Source organism: Bos grunniens, chromosome 14 (assembly GCF_055505025.1).
Source record: "Bos grunniens cultivar Pamir isolate PY7600 chromosome 14, Bosgru_T2T1.0, whole genome shotgun sequence".
Taxonomy (NCBI): Eukaryota; Metazoa; Chordata; class Mammalia; order Artiodactyla; family Bovidae; genus Bos; species Bos grunniens.
Window position 1 is genome coordinate 19,584,308 of NC_141178.1, and position 13,346 is coordinate 19,597,653.

A 13,346-nucleotide genomic window follows, 5' to 3' on the forward strand; every position below is an offset into this window, starting at 1 on the left:
GAGTCAGATTTTGTTGTCCCCTGAAACAGCATGAACCCAGGGTGCAGGCACTATGGAGGTCTCTGGTATCCCTCTCCTCACATTAAAGCCCAGAAGATCCAACCAGTCCATTCTAAAGGAGATCAGTCCTGGGTGTTCATTGGAAGGACTGATGCTGAAGCTGAAACTCCAATGCTTTGGCCACCTCATGCGAACAGTTAACTCATTGGAAAAGACCCTGATGCTGGGAGGGATTGGGGGCAGGAGGAGAAGGGGACGACAGAGGATGAGATGGCTGGATGGCATCACTGACTCGATGGACATGAGTCTGAGTGAACTCCAGGAGTTGGTGATGGACAGGGAGGCCTGGCGTGCTGCGATTCATGGGGTCACAAAGAGTCGGATGCGACTGAGCGACTGAACTGAACTGATGCAAGGTGCCTTTTGTCAAGAACCCTTGAAAAGAAGTGATAGAGGAGCTTGGGAGAAATTGTGGGCTGCGTAGGCCTCGTTCCTCTGGATCCCATGTACCTGGCAGGAATCAGCCTCCCTCAATGCACCTGAACCCAGGGAGGACATCCCTTCTCTTCTCCTTTACACCCTCGAGAGCCGTTTCCCTGACCTGTGGCTTGTAAGCCATCTCCACCCAAATCACAGGCGTTCTTGATAAGAATTCAGGTTCCCAAGGTTTATTCCAGGTCTTTCAAATTAAAATCTCCTAAGGGGAGCCTGGGAATTTGTGTTTATGAGAAGTTCTCCAGATCGTTTTTATGTGTTCTGAAGTTTGAGAACACTGTCCAAAAATCAAATTTGTGCAATAAGCACTAGAGCCGACTAGGAAGAGATGGTGGGTCATCCCGTGGAGGAGGAGGAGGAGTGGCGGTGCGGGGAGGCAAGAAGTGGCGGTGCGGGGAGGCGACGGGGGCAGCACAGTACAGGCTGCCCAGGAAGCCAGGGGGACACTCAAGAGAAGGTCGCTTCTGGCTCTGGATCACCAGGCACCTTCGCAGAGAGCTGGCCGTTACCCTGCCTGGGCAGTGAAGCAGGGCGGGTGTATTATGCCACATTTAAAGAAAGCAGCAAAAAAACAAGTCAGCATCAGTCTTGGGTCCAGTGCTGTGGCCCAGGCTCCCTGGCTTATGTGGGTCCCTCTGTATACATCTAAATAAATAGTCCATTCTGAGCATAACCCACTGCTCTGATGCCACACTGAAACTTGGGGCGTGGGGAGGAAACGTCTTACCTTCACCTTCATTGCCTTGTGTTTAAGAAGAAAGGATACAATACTACCATAAACATTAAAAAGTTTAAGAGGAAAAAGTTCCCCATGGAAATCTCAGCCAATGACTAATATGACTCATTCCCGAAGAGTTCCAGGTAACGAGCTCTGTTGTATAACTAAGTCTGGGCTTGGCGGCATCCTGGAAACTGGCACGAGCCTTTGAGAAAGTTTACACGGAGGGTGTCATGGCTGTGGCAGGGACATTGATGAAATGGTCTGGAACCCAAAGGTGATTTTTGAAGTTTAATGTGTGAATGTTGGATACTAACATGTGTCATTCTTCACCCAAATGCAAATGATCCTGAAGCACATAGTTAAAGCTCTTGAAAGGCCCACAGTTAATTGCCGTAAATAACTGGGTGAAGAGGACTTAACATACACAGCAGCTCCCCCTCTGGATTTCCAGAGCTGCATAAAATAATAAGGATGCTTCATAATGTCTTTAAATCTGATTTGGCCTGTTGCCAGGCTGACCACCTAAAGAAGTCTCTTTCCCTTCTGGCCAGAACACCTCCTATAGCCAGAAGTACCTCCTAGGGCTAGGTGACATTTCCTGGCCTGAAGATAGTTGACTCCTAGATTTTTGTGGTCATGGGACCAGGGTAGCCCAAGTCCCTTTGGGAAATAAACAAAGGCCTGGGCTTACTGCCTGGTACTTGCTTCCCTCCCTTTACCAAAGTATACCAGTCTGCATTCAGCTCACTTGTGGACTGGATGGGATCGGTTACTTACAGGCTCTGTGCCAAGGCCCTTCTAAGCAATGATTTTTAAATCTTGCTAAAATATTTCCTTAATGTCTAAAGCAAGGTTTGGCTTTGATCTATAGGTAATCTGATCAGACTGATTTGAGCTAGAAATAGTCAGATTTCTAATTTTAGTTCATTAACGTCTAAGAATTAACCCTAGGAGACTGTTGAAGAGCTTAAATTTGCATTCGACACACACAGATTTGTATTAGACACATACAAATGATTAAACAGATTTGTCTTTTTTTTTTTTAAGAGACAGTGTAATGTCTTAGGAAAGTCTGTGCATCACGTAATATATTTCCATTTCTCATGCTTGACCTACAGTAAGTCTGCCGTTTTGTTCCACAGGTGTATTACAACACGGATGATGAACGAGAAGGGTAAGACACTCAGGCTTTTCACTTCAACACCCAAAGTCAGTTCCTGTTGGTAGAAATGGGTTTCCAAGCACAGGATAATGGGACAGGGAGTGGGCATGTCCTTTCAGCCCCAGACTCAGAGCTAGAGAAGCCTTGACTCCAAGAATTGTCTGGGAGAAGCCTGGAAGTACCGTTCTCCTTCCAAGTTTCTCTCTTTTTTATTTTTATTTTTGGCCGCACCTCACAGCATGTGGGATCTTCCCTGACCAGGGATCGAACCTGTGGCCCTTGCATTGGAAGCACAGAGTCTTAACCACTGGACTGCCAGAGAAGTCCCCAAGTTTCTCTTTACCCCTCTCTCCTTCCTATGATCTGCCTTTGAAGTGGTACATCTCTTTGATTCCACCCTTTCACTGCTAATCCAGTTACTGAAATCTTTGGCCCCAACACAAGATCGAGTTGAGCTCAAGGCAGGAGCTAAGGAGACAGCCTGTCCTCCTTTCAGTGCTACCTGGACCCCCCTCCCCATGCCCGCACATCCCTCATGCTGGAGGGTGAGCTGCCTGGGCCAGTGGCGAGGCTGGTTTAGATGGGGGCTAGGAAGATTGAGAACCTTGTCACTGTCTTCAGGACTGTAGGGAAGAGAGGGTTTACACAGGGGCATTGAAGGCTCCCAGTGTCTTGGGTATCAAGTCGCTGCATACTGCTTTTCTGTTCATTAACTCATTGTGTAGATTCCTAGAATTTTGGAGGCAAAAAGGAATCTTCAGGGTCATTTAGCTGATCCTATTCCCAGGCAATACAGTGCAATATACCACATTCTTGATAGGGGGTCAGCCAACTTCTACTTGAATGTTCCCAGTGATGGGAATATTCTGACTATTCTCATTGTAGGAGATAGCTCATGACGCTATTGGACAATTCCAGCTCCAAAAAGTTAGTTTGTGGAACCAATGTTGCCTTCTTTTGACTGATATGCGTTGGCTGTAGTTCTTTCTGGATGAGTCTCAACCTTTCCTCCTCATTCACATGTCATTTTACCTCTCAACATCTTAATTCTCCCGCCAGGGGGTACCACCAGATTTGTTACTGGTCTCCTTAAAATTGGCTCTCAGAAGTACACGTGTTCTGAACCACATGAGTTGGAGATTATATTGAGATCATTTCTTTTTGCCACCTGGATGCTGTACTACATTCAATTTTCATCATGTTACACCACTTACAACTAAAATCTTGGTTTGCACTAATTACATGGGTATAACTAAACTCTCTAGATCACTGTTTTTCAAACTATGGTCAAACCAGAGCTTCCCTATTCTTAAGCAATATTTCCTTGTGCAACATTTCAAAATGAAGTCAAGTGGAACAGGTAGTCCTGGGTTCTTTTCCAAAGCAGAGCTTGGTAAACTGTAGCCTAAGGGCCAAATTGAGCGCCCCTCACCGCCCCTGCCCCACTGCAGCACGCCACTTCTTTTTGTACTGTCTGCATATTTTCAAATGGTTGAAAAAGTCCAAAAGAAGAATAATATTGCATAACATTTGAAAATTATGAGATTCAAGTGCACACAGTCACATTTAATTGGCACGCAGCCACATGAACGCCTTGTCTCTGGCTGCCTGGGTGCTTCAATAGCAGAGCTTCAGCAGAGCTCAGTAGAGAGACGCTGTTGTAGTTGCAACAGAGACTGTCTAGCCTGGAAAGCCGAACTGTTTACTTTCCAGGGGAAGTATGCCACCCTCTGTCCTAAAGGATAGAGAATCTCAAAAGAGACTAATAATTCCCTAGTTGGTCAGGAGCAGAGCCTCATCCAGGATCTGACCTCCAAATTCTGAGTTCCAAATTTTCTAAATACCTAGTTATATTGTTCTCTTTTTATCTTGGTGAAAGTGAAGTTGCTCAGTCATGTTCGACTCTTTGCGACCTCATGGACTGTAGCCTACCAGGTTCCACCATCCACGGGATTTTCCAGGCAAGAATACTGGAGTGGGTTGCCATTTCCTTCTCCAGGAGATCTTCCCAGCCCAGGGATTGAACCCGGGTCTCCTGCATTGTAGGCAGACGCTTTACCGTCTGAGCTACAGAGGTCGTATATTCCAGTGGCAGGAATGAACAGGAACAATTAGCACCAATCACTTCTACTCTGTTGTTCACTTGGTTCACAAAGGACAGGGTGGCGTCATGGAAGGAACGATGACTCTGAGCCAGGAAGCCCGTGTTCTCCTCCTGGGCTGCTGCTCCCCAGTGGGAAGCCTGGGGCTGGGTCCCTGACCTCTGGACTTTGGTGTTCTCCATTGTAAAAGGAAGATTTTGTAGAAGAGGATCTGTGAGATCTCTCCTGAGGAAACTGAGGATCGGGGGATCTAGTCTCCATCTCCATCTGACCCCTAGTTCCTGGAAGACCCTTCTTGCCTTGATCCTCTGTCCACACTCATCCCCACTAGGATGCCCACGTTCCAGCATTCCATGAGGTCCCCTCAAGTTTTGCGTTTCTATGGCTCACATACTGCATTCAGGATACAGGGTTTCTTGGTGAATTTGGGCATCCTTAAGTCTGGAAAAAGAGTGATTTCCCTCCAAGAACTTGCCATCGCCTGATGCCACATGGGGCACTCAGACCACAATCCTCTCTCAGAATTTCTCTTATTTTTGCTTCTTCTCAAAGGCATGCCACTATCTCCTTTGGGCCCATCTTGTATAATCTCCTCAAAGGCTGGTAGGTGGGTTTAGTCCCTAAGTCACATCCAACTCTTGCAACCCCATGGACTGTAGCTCACTAGGCTCCTCTGTCCATGGTCTTCTCCAGGCAAGAATACTAGAGTGGGTTGCCATTTCCTTTTCCAGTGGATCTTCCCCAACCAGGGATCGAATCCGTGTCTCCTGCATTACAGGCAGACTCTTTACCAATGAGCCACCAGGGAAGCCTTAAAGACTGAGTCTTTAGGAAAATAAAAGCCAGAAGAAGACAAATGTAGAGAACAGCAAGTCTGAATTTGGTTCCATCACAGCTCAGAGAGTCAGCCCTCCAAAGTGCCTTCACTCATCAGCCTCTGAATGACTGGAGCAGAGGGCCATGCCTCTCCTCTCAGAGATGCTGCCAGACCAAACCCTGAGCTTGCTTACAGTGTTGCTGAGCAAGAGGTGTTATCTTCCACCCAGAACACTTTGGCCAAAATTCAATGCACTTTGGAGATATTAGAGATTGTTGACCAATCACCAGTGAGTACATTTAATCAACATAATATTAAACCTAAGTATTCATCATGCTGTGTTCATCAGCACAAAATAAAGTTCTTCCAGAATTCTGCCCTATTTCTCTTAAAGGAGCAATTTCCTGGAGGACCAAGCACTTTTTTTTTGATGAGGTTCTCAGGGATGCTAAGCAAACCATGAGCTGTAGGACATGGTGGGCTATGTCTTAACCACATATACACAGGTGATTACAACTATAGGACAATTTCCCCAGGAGAATATGAAAACATAAACTAAAGCTCTGGGGCCACCTTGAATAGGTAAACTTTTTTGAATATAACCAAAAGAATCAACACTCTGTTGATACTTTTGTTGTTGTTGTTAATTTACTTTGTTTAACATGCATTTAAAAAGTAACATAATTTAGAAATATCTCACATTTTGTGAAACTTTTATTCGAATTCTTCACAATTCATGACATCCGTATCTTTCTCATTCTTCAAGTTACTTTTTATGTCATCTCATACTATATATCAAGGCAGTTCTCCGCTACCTTCAAAGTTGAGATACAGAACTTAGAAATTCTGTCCTAAGTCACAAATATTGACTCTTGTAATATTAGTTACATAAGTGACTGCTGCCATGTTGCCTCTTATTTTTAAATTTTGTTTTTAATTAAACTCTTATTTCAAGATAATCATTGATTCACATGCAGCTGTAAGAAACCCACCCCCTTTTCTTTTCTTTTTTTTTTTGCCACACTGCACAGCCTGCAGGATCTTAGTCTCCCAAACAGGGATTGAACCCAGGCCCATAGCAGAGAAAGCGCCAAGTCTGAACCACTGAACCACCGGAGAATTCCCAGGACCATCTCCTTTTCAACGGATATATTTTTACTTTTACTGTTAGATATTGCAGTTAAAAAAATCCACCCAGTGATATTCAAATCTGCATCAGATACACAAGGGAGATTTTTAGAAAATATTTAAGAAAATGAAAATCATCTTTACCATCCCTTAACGTAGCAGATTTTTATCAGTTTCTTATATTAGTTCCGGTTATTCTTGTACTAGTTAGCCATTTTGCAAATTGGAAGATTTGAACTAAATACTCATAAAACTGAGCTTTACCTCCCTTTATAAATTTAACTTACATTTACCCTTTCTGTTGCTCTTAATTCCTTTATTTCTGTGTTTCTTTGGGATCCTTTTCCATTGTTTTTTTTAATTGTGTTTGATTTCTTTTTTCTTTATTTATTTTTAATTGGAGAGTAATTGTTTTCCAATATTGTGTTGGTTTCTGCCATAGAGCAACATGAGTCAGCCATAGGTGTACATATGTCCCCTCCCTCTTGAACCTCCCTCCCATCTCCTACCCCATCCCATCCCTCTAGGTTGTCACAAAGTATTGGTTTGAGCTCCCTGATTCATACAGCAAATTCCCACTGGCCATCTGTTTTATGTATGATAGTGTATATGTTTCCATGCTCCTCTCTCAGTTCGGCCCACCCTCTCCTTCTCACTGTGTCTGCAAGTCTGTTCTCTATGATTGCGTCTCCACTGCAGCCCTGCAAATAGTTTCATCAGTACCATCTTTCTAGATTCCATATATATACGACATTTGTTTTCCTGACTTACTTTACTCTGTATAATAGGCTCTAGGTTCATTCACCTCAATTAGAACCGACTCAAATGCATTCCTTTTCATGGCTGAATAATATTCCATTGTATACATGTACCTCAACTTCTTTGCAAATTCATCTGTTGATGGAAATCAATCCATGTGATACACCATATCAACAAAGTAAAACATAAAATCATTTGATAATCTCAATAGAGGCAGAAACAGCTTTTGACAAAATTCAGCATGCATTTATGATAAAAACTCTTTAAAAAATGGGCATAGAAGGAATCTATTTCAACATAGTAAAGGCCATATATGATACACCCTTAGCAAACATTATTCTCAATGGTGAAAAGCCAGAAGCATTTCCTCTAAGTTCAGGAACGAGACAAGGTTGCTCACTCTCACCACTGTTACTCAACACAGCTTTGGAAGCCCTAGCCACTGCAGTTAAAGCAGAAAAAGAAATAAAAGGGATCTGGATTGGAAAAGAAGAAGTAAAACTCTCACTGTTTACAGATGACATGATACTATACTTAGAAAACCCTAAAGATACTATCAGAATTACCAGAGCTAAATTGGTGAATTTAAGTCACAGAATACAAAATTAATACACAAACGTCACTTGCATTCCTATATACTAACAATGAAAAATCAGAAAGAGAAATTAAGGAATCAATCCCATTTACCATTACAACAAAAAGAATAAAATACTTAAGAATAAACCTACCTAAGAATACCAAAGAGCTTTCCATTATTTATTTATTTGGCTACACGGCCTGGGCGAGCTTAGTTCCCTCACCAGCAATCAAACTGGGGCCCCCCGAATTGGAAGTGCAGTTTCTTAACCAACTGGACCACCAGGGAATTCCCTCACCATCTTTTAAATTTTGTTTACTTTTAAACTTTTTATTTTATATTGGGGTATAGCAGAGTAACCATGTTGTGGTGGTTTCAGGTGAACAGCAAACGGATTCAGCCATACATACTCTCCCCAAACCTTCCCTCCCATTCAAGCTGCCACATAATATTATACATGCTGCTATATTAAAATAGATAATCAACAAGACCTACTGTATAGCACGTGGCACTCTGCCCCACCATTTTTCAAAAACTGAAATATAGTTGGTTTACAATGTTGAGTTAGTTTCTGGTATTTGGCAAAGTGATTCAGTTATATATGGGCTCCTTTTCCTGTTGCTAGAAGAATTCTGTTTAATTGTTCTTTCATTATGGAACTTTTGGCAAAGAATTCTTTCATATTTGTTTCTTTGTTGTAAGCATTTTTATTTGGTCATCATTTTTCTAGCGTATTTTTGTTTTATTGTCTTTGTCTCGCGCAGCTTAAGAATCTGACAAAGATCTAGGAAGGAATACTGCAGTGTCTGGCTCACTTCTCCTGCTTCTCTTCTCTCTGGAAGTTTTCCCATTAGTCCTGAATACCTTTGCACTCCTAAACACCAATTTCTGTTTCTCTAACACCATGAGATTGCCCAAAGCTGTGCAGGCTTCTTTGCCCTTAAGTATGTGCCTCTGCTGGGATCACCATCCTCTGCTCCCAGTTGAGAAATGGCAGATGCTTCAGGGGAAAGCAGCTCACTGACTATCAGCCCACCTTGCTGCATTTTTCTCCTCTGGGATCTTAGCTCTCAGGTTCTGGCTGACTCAACAGTAGTCTCCAATACCTTCAATAAGATTAAATATTAACATATATATATACATACACACACACACAGTTACTTAAGTTGTTCTTGGATGGAACATTGCTTGGTTTGCCACAACTGCAACATCTTAGCCACAAACAGAAATATCTGTATTTCCTCTTAAAATGATCCTTCTCGGGCCTACTGACCTAATTATTTACTGCTTTTAATTGTAAGCTCTTAACTACCATAATTGTTACTAAATATATGTGGGGTTTGTTTGCTTTTTGACTTTGGTTTGTTTTTACTGACTGTGTCAGATGAATTCTACCAAGACCCTGAACTAGCATTGATTAAAGTCATTTGGAAATGATAGATTCTTCCCCAAAGAGCGATTTGTTGTTGCAAATAAATTGAGATTCTACTCCATTATGTGAGAGCCTTTGTGAGGACTTGAATATAAGAGGACCTCCACTTTTCTGAGGCTAATAAACGGTTGTGGTGGTGTTAGTCTCTCAGTTGTGTCCCACTCTTCGTGATCCCATGGACAGTAACCCACCAGGCTCCTCTGTCCATGGGATTCTCCAGACAAGAATTCTGGGGTGGGTTGCCATTCCCTTCTCCTGGGGATCTTCCCGACCCAGGGATTGAACCCGGGTCTCCCACATTTCGGGCAGATTCTTACCATCTGAGCCATCAGGGAAACCAACAAAGGGCAGGGACATTCATTTATTTAGGGCAGATGTGGTCGCCAGCCTACACGGGCCATACGCAGAGCTGTGAACTAGACAAACTATGCCGCCATGGTGCCGGCAGCGCCTTTCTGGGTTTTATTCTGACACCTCCTCACTAGGTACTGATGTCTAGTGTGACCCAGCCTGACAGGTAGGGCTCAACGTGGCCAAGTATGTCCAGAGACGCAGCCTCCAGACCCAGGCACCTTCCCAGTTTTTTTCCTGATGAAACAGCTAGCCTTTGTTAATACCTCAGGGACTTGTTCTCCCTGAAATTGACCCCATAAAACAATGGCTTCACACGTTGCTGGGTCTGGAGCCCCTCCACATGTTAACCTCACACACTGTGCCCAAAAGGCGTGGGTTGAAGGAAAAAGATTGGTATCAGAGAAAGCTCCTTCTCCTTGTTCTCATCCTTTTGTGGTGCAATCTACTATAATTGAACAGGACATCAGGAGACCTGAAATCTGTGCTCTTCCCATCTATCAACTGGGCAGTCATTTCTGCCCTTCTTTTCTCACCTTGCCTTGAAAAGAAATGAAACCACCGAATTCAGACCACACAAGCTATTGACTCCCACTGGGTTTATAGATTTGGAAGTGTGAAAAAGCATCTCTGAACTCCTAAGAGAAATGTGGTTTATCCAAGATGTTATTTTAATGACAAAGTTTGTCATGGCTCAGAGTGGGGTGCTGTCAAAAGTCAACAGAACTGGAAAAATATAAATAAATCGTCCTTGGCGAGAAAAAGAAAATCACTAGTTAAGGAACCCTGACACAGCATGAGTGGTGATAGTTCAGTCTGTTTACCCATTATTAACCTCCTGGTCACTGACTGCCAAGTCAATGAATTTTTAATCTTCTGCTCCCAAGGTCATGGTCAGTCCAGATTCAAGACATGACAGAATAATATGACCCACTTTTATGATTTTAAAGAAAAGTGAGGGGAAGATAGAGGGAACAGGGCCCTTAAAACTCATTACCACCTTCAACTGGGACTTGACCTTGAGTTTTTCCTCTAGCTCTTTCCATGGTTTGATTACCATGGGATAAGACGGAATGCTGACTCTTAATATCATTTCTCATACTCTTACTCATCATCATCTCAGTTTTATTGGGTACTTTATCATGAGGTTGTCCCTCAGAGCTGGGTTCTCTTAACAGCCTGATTCACTGTTTAGCTGCATTGCCCAGCATAAGACACGACAGCTGTGCCTTAGTTTGGTCATCACTGAATAGGGATAAGATTAGTTCTCGCCCTGCTGGCTCGCAGAGTGTTCAAGAGACTTAATTTACCAAGGAGATGAAAAGTGCTTTATAGAAAGTGGTCTTCCTAAGGGCTGGTAGACATACTTTTGGACCATCTAGAGCAGCAATCCCCATCCTTTTTGGCCCCAGGGACTGGTTTTATGGAAGACGATTTTCTGTGCACCTTGGAGGAGGGGGATTGGTTTTAGGATGGTTCAAGCGCATTATACCTATTGTGTACTTTGTTTCTATTATTATATCGGCTCCACATCAGATCATCAGGCATTAGATTCCGGAGTTTGGGGACCCCTGATCTCGAGTGTGATCTAGTTGACTTCCCTGGTAGCTCAGTTGGTAAAGAATCCGCCTGCAATGCAGGAGACCCCAGTTTGATTCCTGGACTGGGAAGATCCCCTGAAGAATGTATAGGCTACCCACTCCAGTATTCCTGCCTGGAGAATTCCATGGACAGAGGAGATTGCATGGGATTGCAACGAGTCAGACATGACTGAACGACTTTCACAGTCACAGATCTAGACTGTGAGATGGTCAATTAAAGCCTTGTTGGTTTAATAATTTAAACCGTTAGAATTAATAGAAATGCCGTTTGGACAGTTTTACCCCACGTGCTCTTTCTACCACTGGATCCCAGCATTAGCTCCACTTGAGAATTGAGGAAATAAAAGCTTCTTAATGACAGTGATGCCAGTAGAGGTTTGGTTTTGAAACAGAGTTTTATATTATTAATGTCTTGGAAGCTTGGGATTGATACAATGTCAGTCTCCAATGCAGGAAGTTTTTTCAACTTTGGCCCTTAATTTGGACTAGAGAGGTAGTTTGGACTATTTGCCATATGATGGTAAATGGGAACTTTGAGCTCTTTCAAATTGTCTGCCTTCTGTACTCTTTCCCCGTATCTCTCTTCCTCAGATCTCTCCCTCGTTCATTTTCATGATCATCATGATGCATCTCTAATAACACTTCAGTTGTTCTTACAAAGTATCAGGCAACTCTGTGAGTGCTTCACGTATGTTGAATTCATTTACTTCTCTCAACAGCCTCCTTTTAAAGACAAGCAGGCTGAGTCTCAGGGCAGTTGAAGGACTTGTCCATGTGTTCATAGCTAGTAGATTGCAAAGCACGGGGTTATTATTTTTTTAAATTTTTATTGAAACATGGTTGATTTATTGTGTTGTGTTAGTTTCAAGTGTCCAGCAAAGTGATTCAGTTATATATATAATTTTTTAGAATCTTTTCCATTATAGGTTATTACAAGATATTGAGTAGAGTTCCCTGTGCTATACAGTAGGTCCTTGTTGGTTATCTATTTTAGATTTTAATCCCAAACTCCTAATTTATGGCCCCCCTACTTTCCCCTTTGGTGGCCATAAGCTTCTTTTCTTTGTCTGTGAGTCTACAAAGCAGGGGTTTAAACCACGGTGCTCGGTACCCAGAGTTCATGTCTTAACAATACCGCTGAGCTGCCTATCTATCTTTGCTTCATGTGCCTGGGTCCAGGAATCCCCAGAGAGATGAAAGTTTCCTGAAAACCTGCACCTACTCTCTTGAGGGCTTTAAGGACAGTAGGACGCCATGCAGGACCGTTTGCTCGGCGTTTTGGTCGGTTTGCGTTGCTGTAACAAGATTCCATAAACTAGGTGGCTCAGACAGCATAGTGTGCGTCTCACAGTTTGAGAGGCTGGAAGTCTCTAGGAGGAGAGACTGGAAGAGATCAGAATGCCAGTGTGGCTGCCATCTGGTGAGGACCCTCTTCTGGCCTGCAGACCACCATCCTCTTGCTGTGTCCTCACATGGCAGAGAGAGGGCATCCGCTCCTTAAAAGATGCTCTCATCATGGGGGGCTCCACCCAGAGGGTCTAATTGCCTCTGAATGCTCCCACCTCTGAATACCTTTCTCCTGGGGGCTTGGGTTTCAGCCTCTGAGTCTGAGGGGACACACGTGCCGGCTGCGACTCTCAGCAGCGACGACTACTGTTCTTCCGGGTTCCTTTCTCCTGACAGCTCTCCCTTCCTTAGAAAGCCCGCAATGGACAGGGATTCTGGGAGGAAATGTAGAACTACCAGAACTTGCTGACTGGGGACCTGTGGACCCTCAGGAAGAGGGGCTGAAACCCTCTCCTGGAGGAAGGGAGGGCTGGATCTAGGAATCCTCCAGCACTGCAGTCTCCTCTGTTGCAAGTGATGGAGCCGTGGAACAGCAGGATCTGAGGGCAACCTCATAACTTAGACCTACCGAGGCAGGCCTGGGGCCTTCCCAGGTGGCGCCAGAGGTAAAGAGCCTGCCTGCCAATGCAGGAGACATAAGAGATATGGGTTCAATCCCTGGGTTGGGAAGATCCCCTGGAGGAAGACAGGGCAACGCACTCCAGTATTCTTGCCTGGAGAATCCCACGGACAGGGGAGCCTGGCGGGGTCGCAAAGAGTCGGACACGACTGAAGCAACTTAGCACGCACGCACGAGGGAGGCCTGTGCCCTTTCCAGACAAAGGTCGTGCTGTGCCCTCGGGGCTGGCGAGAGG

The 13,346-nt window shown here is 44.0% G+C and overlaps 1 protein-coding gene across 7 annotated transcripts in view; it reads left to right on the forward strand.

The window, feature by feature from the left end:
* Window positions 1–13,346, forward strand: part of GRHL2 (grainyhead like transcription factor 2) — a 171,679-nt gene that overhangs the window by 137,988 nt on the left and 20,345 nt on the right. For all 7 annotated transcript variants that reach the window (XM_086336189.1, XM_086336186.1, XM_086336188.1 and 4 more), the window contains exon 12: window positions 2,359–2,390. In XM_086336189.1, coding sequence (XP_086192315.1) covers window positions 2,359–2,390 — 32 coding nt within the window. The remainder of the gene's footprint in view (window positions 1–2,358; window positions 2,391–13,346) is intronic.